Source organism: Malaya genurostris, chromosome 2 (genome assembly GCF_030247185.1).
Source record: "Malaya genurostris strain Urasoe2022 chromosome 2, Malgen_1.1, whole genome shotgun sequence".
NCBI lineage: Eukaryota > Metazoa > Arthropoda > Insecta > Diptera > Culicidae > Malaya > Malaya genurostris.
In genome coordinates this window covers 248,225,243-248,247,012 of record NC_080571.1, presented here as the reverse complement: position 1 = coordinate 248,247,012, position 21,770 = coordinate 248,225,243, and the positions used below count along the sequence as shown (strand labels likewise).

Below are 21,770 nucleotides of genomic sequence, written 5' to 3'. Positions count from 1 at the left end.
TAGCTCGGACACAAAGCGGAGACTGACTCTGCCGCTTGGGCCTCTAATAGTGTGTACCTATAAGTTTTTTCCCCCCTGGTCCGGACCCCCCTCGCCGACTTCTCTTCGTATGGCGCTTCTTTCAAATTTCGCTCGGGTTACGGTAACCCAGTCCGTACCCTGAGGGTTAAAAACCTGGTCATCCTGTAATTCCAAAATTTTAAAAACTGGTCATTCTATAATTCCAAAATCGGAAGTACGACGAATTTGTTAATTTTTCATGGGATCATAAGTATTTTAATTTGAATTTTTGCTTATAAAATCGGGGTAACAGAAGTCAGTGAAATTCATCTAAGGGATTGTAAGCCATTTCATATGATTCGGAGATTTCGAAAATCAGTGAAGCCATCTTTGAGAAATCGTACTGCGTTCCAGATAAAATTTTTGGGCACATCCCGGGGCTCAAAACCCGATTAATTCTGAAATAAGTTTATTTGGTCGTCGAAATTAATCTTAAGCATTCAAAATTTATTCAGGGGTAGTTGTCAATTTCTCATGGGGAAACGACATAACATGGAATTTCATCCGAGCTTGCATGACACAAGACCAGAGCATACCATTTAAAGCTTTAAATCATTTTATGGACCTTTGTGTCTTGCTGTATAGCAACAAGCTACCTCTAGCATGCTACGCGTAGGACTGAAAAGTTAGCTATAATTTCGCTTATATTTATAGATTCGCGTGCTTCCAGCAGCTTCGCTTTTGCATCGATTAACCAATCAGAGCGATGCTTTCCCTTTGATATATCGCTTACCCCTTCAAAACTGTCGTCTATGGCAGAGAAATCCGATATGCCGGAGATTTTTAGCTGACAAAATAGGACACTGCTCGCTACTAATCAAAATTTCAATAATTTATAATTGAAAATACGTGGCTTCATACATTCAAATCGAATCTTAGAAATATTTCCAATCAAATAATGCAATAATACTAATAAATGAAACAAAATAGACTGAGCTGTGAGTGTTTAAAACCTGACCACATTTCTACGTGTATTTTCGCTTAAGTTTCTGATTTGCACCCCTACATAAAAAGTAAAGATGTGTTCCACATCAAAAAAAAAATGAGTACAAATAGATTCAATGACCTCACGCATCTTGTTATACCGTTTACAATTTATTCTTTAACTGAGTCTTTTGATAATATATCAATATTGGTCCATATTACGTAGAAAACTTCAGTGATCCAAATACACATAAAGACTGTCCCAGAAATTATGGACGCAACCAAAAACCGTTTCCGTTTCGCAATGGTTCAGAATCTGTCAATTTTAATGGCTGCGTCCTATTGTTGACATTCTTCTCTAACCACTTGTGTAGTTGTTCATTCGTTTTCATTAGTTTGTTTCGAAATGCGTGGACTTTTAGCAGAACAACGTCGAAAAATTGTGTACAAATTGTGCACAGAACGCGGACTGTGACTGAGAAAGATAGCAAAAATGGAAGGAGTAAGTGAAAAAGCCGTACGAAATGCAATCAGGAAGTTCGGTGAGGATAACACTTTTGAGGATAAACCGAAAACGGGTCGAAAAAAGGATCCTGCTAACCCTCAGTTTGATAAACGTATACTGAAGGCATTCGAACAAAAGAAAGATGTTTCAGTTCGGGATGTGGCCAAAAAAGTGGGCACTTCGAAGTCAAATGTTCTTCGTGCTAAAGAAAGTTTGAATCTTCGAACTTATAAGAAGCTGAAACAACCAAAACCTAGTCCGAAACAAGAAGCATCGATCAGGCCGAGGGTTCGAAAGCTGTACAATACGATTCTTGCTGGGAATTTGAGCTGCATAATCATGGGCGACGAAACCTACGTGAAACTCGATTACAAATTCTTGCCGGGACCACAATATTATACGGTGCGAGAAGGGCAAGTGTTAAACCAGTCCGAGACATCGATTGAAGTCGAAAAATTTGGTAAGAAAGCTTGTCTGGCAAGCAATTTGTAGCTGCGGTAAGATTTCGAAATCCTTCATCACCACTGCTTCAATGAACAGCGAAATATACATCAAGTAATGTTTACAAAAACGACTTCTACCCATGATTCGAAGCCACAAGGATCCTGTTGTCTTCTGGTCAGATCTTGCTTCTTGCCACTACTCGAAATCAACGGTAGAATGGTATACTACCAGAAATGTCACTTTTGTCCCAAAAGACATGAATTCACCAAATTGCCACAACTTCGACCAATTGAGGAATTTTGGGTATTAACGAAGGCACATCTTAGGAAAAGTGTCAAAACTTGATGCCAAGAAGTCTGTACGGAATTTAATGAGGAACGTTCGCAAGAAGGTGCGCCATGGAAATTATCTGTTAACTATTATTTGAGGTTATATGCGAAACATAAGAAAATGTCTTGTTTAACAATAATTGATCCAAACACCGATCAGTTGAGTTTCATTTTGTGTAAATTCATGGAAGAAGATGACTTGCGGTAAAACAGAATATAGTTATTTTATTAAAAACAATTCATTTATCGAACTTATGAACATGTCAGGAGTGCTTTCCGATTAGTCGAATTCTTTTTTTTTCAGAGTTTCACATTCAGTTTTCGAAGAAAAGTAAAAAAAAAAGATAAACTGGCATAGTAGTGAATTTTTAAGGATCTTCTTACTATCATAAATCGATTTCACGGTAAATTTTCATAAGAAACACTGGCTTTGGAAAAAAATATTAGGTTTTTATAAAGTTATTGAGGCCATTGGGTGAAATGCTTCGTGCATGCATGCTTGTAATGTAATGTAATGTTAGCGTAGCAATTCTTTTAACATTTCCTATTTCCCAAACTGAATTCGGTCCTTTCGATTTTGGTTAAATAGCACACGGGCAAAACTCCGATTCTAGAAATGAGCAAAACGAGTCATGCTTTGGGAAAATAGTATATTTCCATGTTATGATAATACATTATGAACAAAAGATTTCGAATCATGATCCATTTGGATTGATTTCGTTGAAATTAAAACGTAATGCGCTTGACGTTGTTGGGTTTATACCCAACAGGCGTGTTTCTGGTACGATGGTAATCTTTGCAACATACATTCAGGCGTTACGTTTTCAAATACGTCGATTACGAATAGAAATAAATGGTGTAATGATCGTATTTTTACGCGATTTGAACTAATGGCTCAAATGATGTACATTTAAATAGCAAAACAGTGAAAAGCACGACGAGTAAAATCGTCTTATTTACCATATGAAATCAATACAGCTTGTGTTGTTATATCTATGAAACAAATTAATCAAAGTGGTTGAATTTATTTTTTGATTTACGCTAGCTCTTGGAATATTAATCTAGCAACAATGTGACCATAATATGTAAGAATACATTCATACAAAATGCAACATTGATGTTTGCCAAATGATAAGCGCAGTTCGTGCTCGCATCGCATCCGACGCAGTCCAAAATTTCTTACGGTCGCGACGACAGAAACAAAGACAATACAGTGCAGTGAACAATAGAGTGTACGAAATGGGCAAATACGATTTAACAAAGCCTGAAACTTGGCCTACAAGGCCAAATTCAATTTGTATTGATTTCAAGCGCTGCAAAGTTAGACCTGCAGCAACCGAAATTGAAATCTTGCTTAAGGAACGAATGCATCTAAACGTTAATGATGTTAGTGAGATTCAATTCAACAAGGCGTCGAACTGTGTGTACATTATGTTTAAACGTGAAAAAGATGCAATTGCATTTGCTTCGGTTAATAACGGGGTGCACAGTATTGATCATGACAATGTTAAATATAAAATCCCTGTGTACATGGTGGACAATGCCATAGAAGTACGCGTGCATGACCTTCCTCCGCAGACCAGCGAAGAGGAAGTATGGCGGAATTTTTTCCCGGGTATCCGGAATGGCGTGCGAGTGGTACGTATGCAACTACGTAAAGCAATTCCATCTTACATCATTTGTGGTCAAGACGGGATACATCCGTGTGAACCGTTGATTACGTATGAAAATCAATTGGTTACATGTCAGTTTTGTGAACAACCTGCACACTACGGCAAACCTTGCACTGAAACTGCGAAAACAAACAAAACAAACAAAAACAAGGACAACCGCTCAACAACGGAAACTAGTGAATGCAGTGCTTCTGTTTCAAAAACACCTTCACCATCTAACCAACTATCAACTGCAATCAATGTACAAAGCGCATCTGCGGCAACTGCAAATGAACCCAAGACGGCGATCAACAACGAAAACAAGGAAACGGAAACCGCTCACAACTCCAACGATATAGCAATGGATGATACGAGCAACGGACAAAACGACCTCCAATCTTCGCTAGAAGGAAATGGAAGCTCCTCTCCCCCTAGAAGAAGGGTGACAACGAGATCCAACAATAAAAAAATAATTTTATGTAACAAAAACATGGGTAAATCGGCCACGTAAAGCTATACGCAAATTGGCCTGAATAAAAATTGTTAAAAAAAAATAATAAGCGTAGCCGTGCTTAGTCTCTGATGATGTCAGTTTTTGGCCTATTATCTTTATGTTGTCCATTCTCTGTCAGAGGATGGGTAAAACAACACAATTATGAAATGAATATGCCTCAGGATCGAATAAACATTTTCAGTAGTTCTTGATTTTTACCTTAGCAGAGGGCTCAAAGTGATATCTGGGTAGAAAATTGGAGCTACGAGCTTTGAAAGAAATACATTCTTCTATAGTAACGCATTTTCGGACCATGGTTAATTTTCATGGGAGAAGACTTATTGCTTATAATTTTATGAGAAGTTAAAATTATTGGTTTCATGATTGTCTAATCATGACGGCAGTAACGGATTTCTTTCCGTGTAAGTTTTCAGAGTGGTGAAAGAACTTTTAGCTCCATAAACAAGAAAAACAAACAAACAGAAAATATTCTGAATTTTTCATCTCACGTCAAAGTGGATTAATTTAATTTCAAAGCAAACCTGCAAAGCTGTTGGAAATAAACAAACTGATTACATTCCTACACACCATTTTCGAACAATATGATCCGGAATAGCGTATTTGAAGAGGCACGTTGTATAAACTCCCATCATCCCATCATCCAAAGCGGATCGGGTATTTTGCACACAATTGTGGATCCGAAACCAAACCGCACTACGTGTAACATGCGGAAACGGTTCTACCGCAGTGAACTTATCTATGAGTTATCTGCTTGTTTACAGAACAGAAGTAAAAGTCGTGAAAATAGATGACTGTTTGTGTAATTTTCGCTCACTGCATCCCGTTCACGCTGTCGAATGGAGGAGCAAGTTTTTGAATCAATATTTAGCACCGGCACCCTCAAATTACACGATGGTGGAAAGCTCTGGCCGATGTCGGCTGGAGCAAATTATGTTTGCTTATTCTATCGATTGCTTGTTGCCTTTTCGACACAATTTGTTTTATAAGCTGGAACCGATTATCTTCCTTTTTATTTGGGGTAATCTGGTTGTTGATCCTTGGATTTTTTATGGAATTCTCGTTCCATTATAAACAGCCATTTTATTAGAAATCCGAGACATTACTTACCTCTCGATCATCGTCTCATTCCTTAAAGTTTTCGCATTCGCATTCGTTTTCCCAATAAAAGTGAATGCTTGAAAACAATCACTTGCGATTTTGATTGGATTTTGGCCACTAACTGTTGCATCCAACTTCAACCATTATTGGATAGCGAGACATGATGCAAATCGTAATCGAATGTTGAACAGCGCACTTCCTCCGAAAATGGCCTCAGCCCCAGCCCGCCGCGCATCTCTGATATTCAATCGAAATGAAACATCAAAAATATTTGACAGAAATTGTTCAACTGAGAAAATCGAACAAATTAAACTTCCACCGAACAGCGGGAGAGAAAAAAAAATCCCATTTAAAATCCATTTGAACGAACAAAGAACAAAAAAAAAAACAAGAACGAGGACGGAATCCGGGCACACCCAAATGGAGCAACTATCAAAAACTTTACAACGCGTCGCTGCTCTGCCTTGATTGAGGAGAGAGTTGTAGGGGAGAAAATGAAAAAACAAAATCCAGTTTTCCTCCAGCTTCCGGTCGATTAAAATTGCAACTGTGCGCGCCTTGGTGCACTCGCCGGTATAGCACAAGAAAGAAGAAAAAAAAAATGAAATCAAAGCTCTAACAAGTCTTCCTGCCACGATCGACCGGGTGAACACTTCCGGTTTCTATCGGACCGGATGTTCAGTTAAAAATGGTGTCGAAGAAAGTTTATTATGATAAAAAGAAAAACTTGACTGAATTTAACGAAGCGCGCAAGAATGAACTTATCGGGATGATGAAATGTTTCCATTTATTATGTTGACGAATGGTTGTGGTTTATTTATTCCTAGCATACATTTAGCATGCAACTTTCCTTGGTTATACATGAACTTAGAAGAGTAAACAACATAACGGAAAGGGCTGGTGGGAAATTCTTGACGATATCATTTTTGCAACTTTTTTCCCTGGAAGCAGAAACATAATAAAAAGATTATCCTCGCGGCATCCAAAATTCAAACTTAAAGTTTCCCAATGAAAAACTTAGAACGGACACGGACTCGTCTCTGCCTTCCCTTTTCTACACGATGGCATCTGAATCACAAACTTAAAAAGAGTGCCATCAGTTAAAAGTTGTCCAATAAAATTGTATCCTCCGTCCGGACGAACATTTATTTGCTTGCCTATTGGTTTATCTTTCGCCGCTACTTTCCCAGTATTTAATGTGTAATCTGCCATCATCGGCGATGGCGAAACAATCGTTCATCTGCCGGGATTGTGGACGGGCAGGAGACTTTATCTGGAAGCGTTTATCGAAGGAAAACAACTGGAAAACAGCCTGTTCACTGTCTTATCTGTGTAACCCCTTGCCGAACAGATTCAAGCTACAATTTTCCAAATTCTGAAGCTGCTTCTGACGGTAGGATCAATACCGAGAAATATACTTTACAACTGAACGAAGTTTAAGTGAATTCACAACAACGGGAAAAGGCCAGAAGGAAGAGAGCAGTTGAAGACTTTACTCAAACATTCCACAGAAAACTGCACATGGGGCTTTGAGATAGGTATTGCTCACGTTGAACTATCTCTACAACCCACCAGTGGGCACTAGCTCATTTTTAGTGGGCAGTAAACTCAAAATTATCAACAGGTGGGCAATGAACCGCAAATAGAGCGTTTTGCTTATTAAATTAATTTGTATGAAAGAGGCTCTGATCAAATGTAGGGGAGAGTGTTCGGTTACCGGCACCCTGACTTAGTGCACATTATGCGGACATTTATACATCAATGGAAAGCCAAAGTCCCTAGCTAACAACTGATTAAGAAACTAAGTTCGATTGAAAAAAAAACCTGTTTTAATCCACCTAGTGGTGTAATGATGCCTTTATCATATCAATCATACTATCATACATAATACTGTGGTATTCTTCAAAATTATTTTTCTTCGATTCTTAAAAGAATAACCGAAATAGATTTGTTTGACCGTCTACTGATAAAAACTATCAATTGGAAAAGATTTGAGGTCGATTTAAAAAACTTTTTATGGTTTTTCGCTCTTTTCAGTGATGGTATACAATTTTTAACACACTTTACATTATATTTCCGGATCCGGAAGTCGGATCCTGATGAAATTCAGGAATTACGTATGGGAACACAGGACCTTTCAATTGAACCTAAGTTTGTAAAAATCAGTCGCGTCGTCTATGAGAAAAGTTAGAACACATATTTTCATTTTTTTGCACATTTTACCCCATAACTCCGGAACCGGAAGTTGGATCCAAATAATACTCAGAAATTTTTGATGGGACTACAAGACCTTTCATTTGAATCTAAGTTTGTGAAAATCGGTTCAGCCATCTCCAAGAAAAGTTAGTGCAAAAAATCGTTACATACACACATACGCACATACAGACACACACACACAAACACGCACGCACGCACACACACACACACACACACACACACACACACACACACACACACACACACACACACACACACACACACACACATACACACACATGCACAGACATTTTGCGTACTCGACGAACTGAGTGGAATGGTATATGACACTCGGCCCTCCGGGCCTCGGTTCAAAAATCGGTTTTCACAGTGATTGCATATCCTTTGTATATGAGAAAGGCAAAAATTATTATCAATTTAGTAAAGTGATAAATTTTGGCCATTTCAAAAAAGGTGTACGGTTACCGGCACCCCAAGAAATTTCACTAAAAATGGAAAAATATGAGTGTAGACTGCACTAGATGTTTGGCCAAAACTTTGACTTGCTTTTTCTTGACGTTTCTTCCGTGCTTAAAACAAATCAAATTTTCTCAAAGTTCACAAAATTCATATTGCCATTGTGACAGAAACACTTCTTAAACCAAATGTCAAATTGAAAAACAATCCACAGCAGCCTGCATATCACTGACAATTTTTCACGATTTGTCGAAAAAATAAGGTGCCGAAAATTTTGATAGCATTCGCTATTAAATTACGAAATAGATCAATTTCACCTCATAAATATTCAATCCCCTTACCTTTTCGATTGATGCTTTTCATTTTCTGGTAAAATAATATCATAAAAAACTTTTGTGTTGATTTTCACGCAATTAATATTTGCTTTGAACACAGCAAAAAGTACAAGTGTCTGTTTGCTTCGGTAGTCGGCACAAAAAGAACGTTCTGCTTTTACCCACACATGACATTTGTCGGAATGGCGCTATCTGCTTTCTGGCAAAAGTTACGGTGGGGTGCCGGCAACCAAACACTGTCTTCAACCGAACACCTTCCCCTATTCATTACCAGTTTATATAGGAGTGTCAAAGCAAAACAATCCATTGAAAAGCTAAAAAGGATAGTCTTGTTGAAATTGCTTGCAAATTGTTTTGATATTTTTCGCATTTGTTACGATAAATACATATTTAAATTTCTAAATCGATATGTAAAAATGTCGTAAACTCTTAACGGAAAATGTATTTATTCAGAATTTGTGCTCATTTGATGCGATTGTGCGTAATAATGTTTTTACTTGGAACAGTGAAATGAGTTTCGAATGTTGCATTCTAATAGTATCTGTCAAACGAAGTTCGCTGTATCATCCAACCTATATTGTAACTGATTGGAGTTTTTTTCAGCTGAAACAAAAAGAGAGGTAGATTTATAACAGTTCGGCTGAAAAGTTTGTATCGTTTAAACACACATTTTTTGCCAAAATTCGTTTTTATTATTCAACATAATTGCCATCAGAGGCGATACAGCGATTATAGCGATCTTCCAACTTTTCGATACCATTTTTGAGGTACGATTTGTCCTTTGCCTCAAAATAGGCCTCAGTTTCAGCGATTACCTCTTCATTGCTTCTAATTTTTTTTACCAGCGAGCATTCTCTTGAGGTCTGAGAACAGGAAAAAGTCACTGGGGGCCAAATCTGGAGAATACGGTGGATGAGGGAGCAATTCGAAGCCCAATTGTGCAATTTCAGCATGGTTTTCATCGACTTGTGACACGGTGCATTGTCTTGATGAAACAAAACTTTTTTCTTCTACAAATGAGGCCGTTTTTTTTTTTAATTTCTTCCTTCAAACGCTCTAATAACGCTATATAATAGTCACTGTTGATGGTTTTTCCCTTTTCAAGGTAGTCGATGAAAATTATACCATGCGAATCCCAAAATACAGACGCCATAACCTTACCGGCCGATTGTTGAGTCTTTCCACGCTTTGGGTTCGGTTCATCGCGTGCAGTCCACTCAGCTGACTGTCGATTGGACTCCGGAGTGAAGTGATGGAGCCATGTTTCGTCCATTGTTATATATCGACGAAAAAAATCGGTTTTATTTCGATATAACAGCTCCAAACACTGCTCAGAATCATCAATTCATTGTTGTTTTTGATCGATTGTGAGCTCACGCGGCACCCATTTTGCACAAAGCTTTCTCATATCCAAATATTCGTGAATAATATGTCCAACACGTTCCTTTGATATCTTTAGGGTGTCAGCTATATCGATCAACTTCACTTTACGGTCATTGAAAATCATTTTGTGGATTTTTTTCACGTTTTCATCGGTAACAGCCTCTTTTGGACGTCCACTGCGTTCATCGTCTTCGGTGCTCATATGACCAGTACGAAATTTTGCAAACCACTTACGAATTGTTGCTTCGCCCGGTGCAGAGTCTGGATAACACTCATCAAGCCATTTTTTGGTATCGGCGGCACTTTTTTGAATCAAAAAGTAGTGTTTCATCAACACACGAAATTCTTTTTTTTTCATTTTTTTCTCAATAACAAAAGTAGCTTCAATCAAAATGCAATATCTCACAAACTTATAATCAGACAGCTGTCAAATTTATACACGTATCTTTTGAAGGTTGGTACTAACTGAAAATGGTATGGATTTAATTCTAGTGTCGCCCTCTCATAGAAACGATACGAACTTTTCAGCCGATCTGTTATTTGTTCAAAACATAGTTTTTATCCAAGAAAATAAGAACCTTCACAGTTTGTGTAGAATACTCCTAGTAGGCGGTTGCTCTTCTCAGTGGCTTCTTATTATTTCATGGTATGTTCAGCTCGATCTACGCCGCCTGGAGTACTACTTGTATTCGGTTTTTGCTTTCTGGTTTTTGAAAAAAAAAACAGTGATTTAGAAAAACAAATTTATGAAAAAGATGTTTATGTTTACCCGGTGAACGACCGCAACTAGGTTAAAACCGGGTAAAAATAAACGATATAAATTAAATTTAAAATTTTTATGTTACGTTTATGTCAATTTTCCATAAATACAATATGGGAAGTCGCTATCGTGTTTATACCTGCAAATACAGAAAAGACAACCGCAACGAAAAAAATATTTTCGGTAGCAGTGTGCCATCTAGTGGCTAGTAGTCATTACAGTGTTAACGTTTTTTTTTCGGTGACAGTGCGCCATATAGCTGCAGATTGCAGAAGCCAATTCAACCATTCCTGTTGGTTGAAAACAACATTTTATTTTTCAAATTCAACTAAAAAATTAGTGGAATGGAAATGGAGTGTGCCTTAGCTAAGAAATGACAGCACCTTTAATTGGTGATTTTAACTAAAAAATTAGCCATTTCAACCAATGTTTTATCATTATTGAGGGAATGAGAATAAATAAATCTAGATTAGCAAAAGTAAGATTTTATTAGTTGTCAAAAAAAATAACTTACTAAAATTAGGAAATCAACTATTTTTCCGCCAAAAGGCTGAATGACCGACATTCCGTGTGTTCATTTATGCCGAAATAAACTGTCTTGTTCTTATCCAAGAATCAAAGCAAAGTTATTTAACAATTAGTGATATTTGTAGAAATACGAAGATTCTCAGTTGCACAATTTGCTGCAAAACATAAAATATTCCATCACTCTAGTGATAGGTGATATCAAACTGCAAATTTATGACTTTTCTTTCTGTTTTATGTCTTTCATTTCAGCGCGCGCTATCCAACGAGAGTCACGTGGTCATAAAATCCGCAAACGTTTCCGGAAAATTCAGCTGCGAGGTGTCTGCGGATGCTCCTTCGTTCCACACAATCATCGTATCCGGTGACATGGAGGTGATAGGTAAGACATGCCCTGGTGCTAGGATCGGTCTGGGTTTTCCAAGACAGATCAGAGAACAAGCATCATTTTACGGCCAATCTAAGCTTGTTGGTACTTAATTTTAATCAACAAATACAACATTCGGTAATTCAAGCGCCAAGCGTCGGTACGTGCGTTGACTCCGGAGACAACTTTTCCCCGGTAATTGTAATAAGCGTAGATGACGACGTAATCTCGGATTTCAGTTCTTTACGCATCATAGCAAACCAAATGATGCAGTGAGCTCGGCAGTTCCACGAACAACTCAATAAGAGAAAACGCACAGAACCTGAACTTGAATCCTATTCGTAACGAACCATTTGTTGCGGTTAATAGAAAATTATTAGATTTGCTGTTTTCTTCGGATTGATTTCTTCTGCGAAGCCGAATGGGCGATTTGTTACAAGCTGAATCACCCACCCAGTCGTCAGTGTCTGTATTTCCTTCCGCGCACTGATTCGGGACTATTTCCACAACAAACGACCTACCGTTTCAATTTTGAACGCAGAAAATTGCTGTCCGTTGCTGTTGCTTTTCTTCCCAATAGAACATTCGCGTATCGTCATCTATGGGTGAACCTCTATCCCGCAGTTAAGGAACGAACGAAGCAACAAAGGAAGAAATACTCCCACGATAACCATTGCAGCATCAACGAACATCAAAGTCGTTCTCGTTTCCGAAGAATCTTTTCTCAGAACTTTCTTCGCCCACCCGGTGCTCCTTCGTGCCACACGAACGGTGGCGGCCAGTAACTGTTTTCTTTCTATTCCTTAGAAGCACAATGACTGATTCTGATGCGCCTTGTCGACGCAGTCAAGCCACCGTCGTCTTCGTCATAAATACAAATCCTAGTCTCGCGTCACGTAGTCGCCATCAACCCCAGACTGCCGGTGGTGGTGGTTGGTGGAACCGTCAGGATTGGCAGGCAATTTTCCTTTATGCGGAATGTCTCTTTCAATTTTACACTCGATATAATTTGATGTCGGTTTGCCAGCAGATGAGGACGGTTGATAATGATGAAGATGTTCTCGCAAATCTCGTCCACTGTGTGTCGGTTGTAGCCTTCTCCCCTCCTTCCCCCTCACCAAGATAACGGCAACGATGTGGGCTAGGTTAGTAGCTAATCAGTGTCAGATTTGGACTTTTCTTCCCTGGAAATGAATGTCCATTGACCCAGATTGAGTTGAGGTAGTCCAACGGGGAATGTGTGTTTCATATCGGTTCAGATCCCTTGAACTGTGTAGTCAACAGAAACAAAATCCCTGATCCCTGATCCACTGTTTGTTGATTAATTCTGTCAAGTTGATGATGTCATTAGAAATCGTAACACAAACAGTGTCAAAGAATGTAACAACCCGGAAATATGATGCATTTTTCATTAAATGCTTTTCAAATATTACATTATCTACGGCGGAAACAGTAATAATTGAAGCTCATCCACATAAATCTCTTGGTAGCATTCATAATAATATAATAAATACTGCATATATTAATATATTGCACAGGTAATCACTGCACTAGCAAATAAGTGCTAATAAATAAAATTTAATTTTTTTCTCTGATTTTCATTCGACGTAAACAGAGCCTCCGGTGGACAACCCGTCGATAATTGGAGTGCAAACAAGGTACCGTCCGGGGGACATTCTGCGTGCCAACTGTTCTTCGCTCCACTCGAAACCGGCCGCCAATCTGACGTGGACAATCAACGATGTACCGGTAAGAATTTATAATCAACCCGAAACCCAAACCCGAAACGCACAGCAAATTACGGGAGTTTAAATAAGCAAACAAACAACCATCGGACTGCATTTATATTTCCATACCCGTAATTCCAGTAGATACCCGTAATTCATCAATCACCGCGAGTTCAAGCTTCCCCACAATGGCCGAAAGAGCTTTGGCAGTTGCTATACCTCGGGGAATACCGGAATACACCCAGTTGTGGAAACCAAAATCCAAATTAAGCCCCCCGCAAAATGGCACCCGACTTGTTGGCTGTTGGTGCCGGATTTGGCTCTGATGGGTCTTTCGCCATCATGCCCCATAGTGTGCGCATCCCGCATCCGACCGCAGTAAAATTCAATTTCCAATCTGACTATCCCGACAGTTTCCTTCGGTTGGCAGACACAAACACAGAAAAACGGACACACACAAACACACTCACAGACCTCCATTTCCTGAGCCAACTCCGGCATTTTCGTCGCCTACGTTTGGTGCGGCAATCGACCTTCCGGAGGGGTGGTCGGATGCGAAGCACAAAGCTCAAACTGGATTCAAAACCTATTTAAAATATAATTGAATTTGCACTTCCCAATCGGGCACAATTTCACGCTTCAAGTGTAGTCGACGCTTTTCCAATTTCACCACTCGCACTCGTGCGGTGTTTCAACGTGACACGTGGGCGCTGTTTTAAGCGACTCTCTTAGCCGGGTAGGGTTTGTTGTCACAGGAACAGGCGACAGTCCGGGACTGTTACTTGTAATTTCTTCTATGATTCGGAACGATTCGAAAGGAGCCACTGTTGCCATATCATTTTTCTCGTATAAATATTTTTTACTGCCAAGGAATGAAATTTTACCAAATAAACACAACCTAGCTGATTAATTTGTCATTCCTGTACGTTGCAATACAACAATGTATGCCTGAATGCTGGTTTGTAGTACCATTTCTTTGTTTTGAAGTAGGTATAAAATATATTGTTGTTTTCTATAAAACATCTATGATAATATGTAAGATACGTAGGAGAGACCGGGGGAAATACGTCCACCCGTAGTTTCTTTTAAAAGTAATCAGTTGGTTCGTGTTCACTCTTCTTCTGATTTTGTTATTTGTTTCTTTGGAAAGGTTTTACTGCTACAAAATTGCGGATTTTTTTGATGTGCAACACATCTTTATTTTTTATATAGGGGTGCAAATCAGAAACTCAAAGAAAAATACACGTACAAATATGGTCAGGTTTCAAACACTTACAGCTCAGTATATTTTGTATCAATTATTAATATTGTTTCATTATTTGATTAGAAATGTTTCTAAGATTCGATTTGAATGTATCAAGCCACGTATTTTCAATTATAAATGATTGAAATTTTGATTAGTACACGGAGAACCCGCAGATCACAAAATTACAATATTGCAATTGTTGTTTCACGCCCTGGTTGATTCAACTAAAATGTTGTTGATTTAACTAACATATCTGTTGATTTTGACATAACCATTCAGGTAACCGAAATTGTTGGCGGAGAACGAAGACAGCAAAAGGCAGAACAAAAAACTTCTTCATTTCACCAGAAGCGTTTCATATTGAAAATTTTCAATGGTAATTGAACGTCATTTATGTTAGTTACGTAGTGGTCGTTTTATGTAAGTGAAAGTATGCAGAAGAATATAACAGTTAATTGTAAAACAAGTTTTCCATGTGTTAAATAGATATTCCTACAGTATAAATATTTAATTTCATCTGAAAGGACAGTTCATGTCAATGTTATTAAAACCGCTTAACGCTTAAAAATTTGCTGCTAAAGTGAAGTGGTACTATTTGTATTTTCTTGAAAGTGTATCTGTAGCATTAGGTTTACCAGCGAGCCATTCTGCAAGTGAAGGAAAAATTTCCTAATTCCCTGTGACCATTTTTCTGGTGAGTTCCCTTTTGAGAATTGTAATCTTTTGGTTCATTTCCTTTGTGAGTTTAGTGATGAAAATATAAGCAGTTAATTAGGTAAAATTTCGTTGTTCAAGCAGTGAACGATTAGCTGCCCCCGAAGAGGCTAACAGTAAAAATATTTATTGCAATTGGCGTTTTAAGTTCAAATAACTGAATAATTGGTTGAAACAACTGAGACATTTTTTTGCTTTCATGCATACAAGTAACTTTGCTGGGATTGTGTCTTTGCTCAATTGCACGAGTGACATCTCATTGAAACGTTTCATTGTTCGCACAGGGTGTTTGGCATTGCTCAACTGAAACGTTTCATTACTTGTTGGGTGTCGTTGCTAAGCTGCCAGCACGATAAATAAAAAATGACAGATTAGTTAACACAACAGTCGATTAGTTGTACCAAATTTTAACCAATCAAAATCAAAAAAACAACTAATATTTTAGTTGTTCTGCGATCGCTGGCTTTTCCGTGTAGCGAGCAGTGTGCTATTTTGTCTGCTAAAAATCTCTGGCATATCGGATTTCCCTGCCATAGACGACGGTTTTGAAGCAGTAAGCGATATATCAAAGTGAAAGCATCGCTCGGATTGGTCAATCGATGCAAAAGCAAAACTGTTGGAAGCACGTGAACTCATAAATAGAAGCGAAACTATAGTTAACGTTTCAGTCCTACGCGTAGCATGCTAGATGTAGGTTGTTGCTAGACAGCAAGACAAAAAGTGCCATAAAACGATTTGAAGTTTTAATTGGTATGCTCTGATCTTGTGTAAAACGATTAAGGTTGTGATTAAGATTGCTTTATTAATATCAGTTCGTTAACTTATATAGCCTATTCCCTCCTAGCCTAGCTAATTATTTTTTACAATTGAGATCACTGAGAATCCGGGAGGAGGAACTGGAACACGCTATGTAAATCTGGCTTAACGAATGGGACTCGTTGTATCGTGTCTGCCATTGTATATTTCGTGGGTAAGAGAGTGAGTAAAGCTTCTTGATGAGCGTGAGCGGGTGTGATACGGAGAGGAGAGGGCGATAGCATGTTGGGTTATTCTCGTGAGTGTCGGTTTGAGTTAGTGTGTGTTCCTGAGTTACTGTTATTCTAAGTCGTGCTGGCTGGTATTCAATTGTGGTCATGAGGGAAGCGAAGAAGAGGGAAGTGACACAGTCTGTTATATGTTTTGTGTGTTCTGCTTTTTTTTCGATGACATAACGATTTGAAACTTGATGCTTCCTTATTTCTGTAGTCGAATTTTATGACCACGGTGTTTCTTTCTCTGGGTCACCAGAAAGAGCAAGTGATGATATTTTAGTGGCCTTCATGTAGGTAATGTTTTTATTTTATGTAGGTTTTTAGGTTTTGTGGAAAGGTGCTTTTACGGGTTTTTGTTAAGTGCGTGTGGTCTGGGGTGTGTGAAAGATTTAGTCTTAAATATTCATATTACATGGTCTGGAATGCGTGAGGAGATTTAGTGTTAAAGGCTTATATTACACTTGTGTCATGCAAGCTCGGATGAAATTCCATGTAATGTCGTTTCGCCTGAGAAATTGACAACTACCCCACGGTAAATTTTGAGTGCTTAAGATAAATTTCTAATTTATATAAGATGAACTCGATTGATAATGCGAAAAAGTTTATCACTTCAACCGAAATCGCAAGATGGTAGAGAAACTTAATGCTATAAAAATAACTGCTTTCATACAAAACTTGAACACAAGCTTGGCGAAAAGAAGCTTAAATATAAAAATCGTATCGCAAGTATGATCAAAGATATAATTGCAGACATTTGAGATATTGGTGTAATTTCGTCGGCTATAAAACAAACAATGTTCGGTTTTGGTTCCTAATCAAGATCAATCTAAGCAGATTCTCGTGCAATTGCTGCTTCAAAAGTGTGACGATTGATTGAACTGTTTGATTGTAGATCATTAGAAATTTTGGTTGCCTTGTTCCACATCAATGACTCGAACAACCCCATGGGGCTGATCCTTGTAGTTTTCTGTTAAAAAATCGTAGTTTTGACATCAATCAACTACCAAAAATTCAAAAAATAAAAATATATATGCTGATGAAAACATAGGGGACTGTAAAAAAACTATTTTATAAGGAATCAAGAATCAGAACTAATTGGCTCAAGTGGCGCGTTTCCCTTGGTATTTGAAAATTTGTATCTTATCGTGACTTCTCATCGTTTTGCATGGAATAAAAGGAACACGAAAGGAAATTGTGAAATGGGTGAGTTGATAATATAGCATAAAACAAAAAAAAAAACAACACATTGTTCTGCATTCTCGAAAGGATACTGAACGATCTGCAGGAGTAAAAATGCACATTCAATAAAACCTCCAACCCCAGAGAGGATTTCGAGATTTAACAAAAGCGACACCATTTTCACGGAATTCACGGAAAAATGCAGAACGATTCGCGATATATATATATATATATATATATATATATATATATATATATATATATATATATATATATATATATATATATATATATATATATATATATATATATATATATATATATATATATATATATATATATATATATATAAATGTGTATATATATATGTGTATATATATATATATATATATATATATATATATATATATATATATATATATATATATATATATATATATATATATATATATATATATATATATATATATATATATATATATATATATAAGTATTCCATAAGGGATGCCACACAATCTGCTAATCAAAACAGCAAGAATTCATTCACTCCAGGAAGGACGATGAACCCCTCTGTCTATAAAGTCTTACAACATTGGGTGAGAAACGATAGAATGTTGTTAAATTTTAGATTTCCATACACAGATTCAATCATGTGTGGAGAAGCAAAAACCCGGATACGTAGTTGCATCAATGCGGGACAGTTGCATATCAGATGATATTATGTTGCGTAATCGCATTCACATGAATCACGCGAATAATACTCAGCACATTGAATAGTAGCCATGTAATAATTGAGTTGTTAAAACTGTTATTTCGTTTTCGTTGACTGATTTCAATCCCTGAACTGTTGATTAGTTTCCCCATAATTTCATTCCGGTAAATTACAGAAAACTAATGAGTCAAACAATTATATTTTAAAATGATTTTGGTGACTTTTTCACAGACCTGAATTAGCAACTAACAGTTCCTCTTCATATCGTTACACTCAAACATCGTTTTCCAACATGTACTCATAAAATCCGTTCCAAAAATACCCATATTATAAGGATTTTCAAGGAATATCAATAAACCGGAAGTCGCCATCTTGGAATTCAAAGGCACCTCAAACATTGTTTTCCGACATCTACTCATCAATCAATCCCGTTACGAAAATACCCATATTGTAAGGGTTTTCAAGGAATATCAATAAACCGGAAGTCGCCATCTTGGAATTCAGAACCCCCTCAAACAACGTTTTCCGACATCTACTCATCAAAGCCGTTCCAAAAATACCCATATTATAAGGATTTTCAAGGAATATCAATGAACCGGAAGTCGCCATCTTGGAATTCAGAGCCACCTCAAACATCGTTTTCCGACATCTACTCATCAATCCCGTTCCGAAAATACCGAAATAATATTGTAAGGGTTTTCAAGGAATATCTATAAACCGGAAGTCACCATCTTGGTATTCGGAGCCACCTTCAACATCGTTTTCCGACATTTATTCATCCAACCCGTTCCAAAAATAGCCATATTGTAAGGGTTTTCAAGGAATATCAATAAACCGGAAGTCGCCATCTTGGAACTCAGCACCACCTCAAACATCGTTTTCCGACATCTACTCATCAAACCCGTTCCAAAAATAGCCATATTGTAAGGGTTTTCAAGGAATATCAATAAATCGGAAATCGCCATCTTGGAAATTGATGCTGCTTAGAACATCCTTTTCCTGTAAATACTTATAATTTTCGTTCCATAACTATCCAATATATTATACATATTTAATAATACATATACATAAGGAAAAGTTTTTTTACGTTGAAAATTTCAAATAACGTAAACCATTTTTACGTCATAATTCGATATACCTGTTCCCGATTATTACGTAAATGGAGGTTTGGGTGTATAGTGTTCCGTTGAACCTTATCCGGTCTCAGATGAATATTTTTCGTCAGGAACACAAAGTTTTCCAATTACCTGTGAATTGTTTAAAAAATAGGAACAAATCGCGTTTCAAAAGCACTTTTAAAAAAATTACTGAAAAATGATGATTCGTATTAGTTCGTTTGTTTTTTTGCTTGTGTCGAATTTGTATCACAACTTTGACTCAGTTTGCTAAGATTAGAAAAATATCTGGGTATGTATGTTTATGTATAGAATGTGAAAAAAATGTCTACGGCTCCAGAATTACATGGTTATAGAGGCAAAAAATTATGATAATTTCCGAAAAAATTCCTCCTTGAAATGGGTAGACCGATTTGCACAAAAATGTTGTTCAAATGTAAAACCTTTTTTTCCACAGTTCCGCAAGTACAGGAAGATGACTGTTGAATTTATCAATTTGGAGAAAGTGTTAAAAAGAAACTTTAAGAAAAGATCACATACCTTTAAACTAGACAGTAGATTCTTCTTGTTGGCACATTTCGTCAGTAATTTACCAAGAAGTTGACTACCGATTCCTGGTTTTCGATTCCGAAAACATCGGAAATAGCATTTATAAGCAGCAAAAACTACAAAAATTTTCTGAACTTGACTCAGAAAACTCTCTATTTAGCAGTACCGGTTTTCATTTCCTAGTTCTAGAAGCAACGATCAAAAAGTCGAAAAAGGAACTCACATCATTCATTTAGAGATGACATAACGGATTTTCTTATAATCAAATGAAAGGTTCGTTAAAATACTTGCTTATCTGCATCGGATCTCGTTTCATGTGGGAAGTTTACGTTGATGATGCTGTAATTGAAGAAAGAATTATTTTTTTTATCATTTATTTTGCCCCGGTTTTAACCTCTTTGGTTTAGTGTTGAATTTTAAATTTACTATCAGCCAATGGGACCTTGAAATGAGTTACATTTTTAATGACACAACTTCGAGTTTGTCGATATTCGTCCAATCCATAGTATTAGATAATATGTAACTGGCCGAAATAAATGCAGCTCAGATATTACGAAGGATTATTTCGCAGTGTCATAACATTTCATTCTTTCAATGTCAGAAATTAAGTGATTCAATTTTAAACAAAAGAAAGAACGTGAGAAAATCTGTTAAATCATACTTAATGAATTTTATGCCCACTATCAGACTACGGAAGTGCGGATTCACCCACAGTTCGATAGCTGAGGCACCTAATTTCTACGGATCAGTTATTTTTTTTAAATGTTGCATTGACAACAATGAAAATTTTCCGAAAATGTGTAATTTATAGTGATTAACACATGCAATGAAATTGTTCAGTTAACGCCTCGGCTTTTCGCTATATAATAGCATGTTCTACTATTCGGAGAATCTAGCAACATTTTTCCTTCACTGATCTTAAGATTCTGCGAAAATAAGATGGAAAGAGTATTCATGTGCTACGGAGAAAGTAACTTTTACGCGATGAATTAGGAGCAAAATATTTCCCTTTTCTGTTGATAGCATGTATCAAAAAGTTAACCGTAGTTTACTGCGTCGGAAGCAATATTTTCACGCTGATCCGCTAGTGAGTGCTATTTTGCAAAGAAAAGTATGTGCTTGAAGTGAAAATCAAGCTCCCAAGAACCCTAACTACCGTATCCAGGGGTGTGCTGGGAATTTGTTCCACTTCCGCTTCTCATGCGTTTTGACGGTGGCGCCGGAAAACTTTCGAAAATCCATTTGCACTATTCAGAGAACCGACAGGACTCGACAGAGCGTGACGTAAGCGACGGTTGGTGGGTGCACTACTCATCACGCCAAACAGCTCACGTAAGACCTCTTCCGAAGATGAATGTCGAGGCAAGCGTACCGAAACTGCACAAACAAATCATCAGAGCACCGCGATGCGATGGTCGGGATGAGAATCGGCGCTACCCACGCTTTCGGTTTTCCCAGTCATTTCACGTGTGTATGGATTGAAAAGGAACAAATCTTCATCTGCCTACCCTAGGCCGGATCCCTGGACCACTCGTGTTTGCGAGTGCCAACTTCAAAAATCACCAACCGAGCGCTGGAACCTTTTCACGACCTACACGGGAAAACATTTCCACCTGTGGTACTTTGGTATGGAAACTTCGGTCCTTTGCATAGGGAAAACTGAATCGAGTGATGAATGTGTTTTCGAGAATCGGCTCGGTTGGGAAACACAATCGCTAGAATGTTTTTAACCTACATTACAGATTAGCTGGTGGGTTGTGGGAAAATGCGAGCTACTGTACTACTGCAATTGATGGTATGAAATAATATTTGCCATTTCATAGAAGGCAAAACCGATGTAGCTTTTCAAACAGTGGGATGAGAGCTTATTAATAATATGATCAACAGTATTTATCAGCGGAAGCGAAGCGGAATTACATTTAATTAAT

The 21,770-nt window shown here is 37.5% G+C and overlaps 1 protein-coding gene across 12 annotated transcripts in view; it reads left to right on the top strand.

The window, feature by feature from the left end:
* The window catches only part of LOC131428837 (uncharacterized), a 505,952-nt gene that overhangs the window by 415,549 nt on the left and 68,633 nt on the right, over positions 1–21,770 (top strand). For all 12 annotated transcript variants that reach the window (XM_058592893.1, XM_058592883.1, XM_058592886.1 and 9 more), the window contains 2 exons: positions 11,455–11,584; positions 13,185–13,318. In XM_058592893.1, the coding sequence (XP_058448876.1) occupies positions 11,455–11,584; positions 13,185–13,318 (264 nt within the window). The remainder of the gene's footprint in view (positions 1–11,454; positions 11,585–13,184; positions 13,319–21,770) is intronic.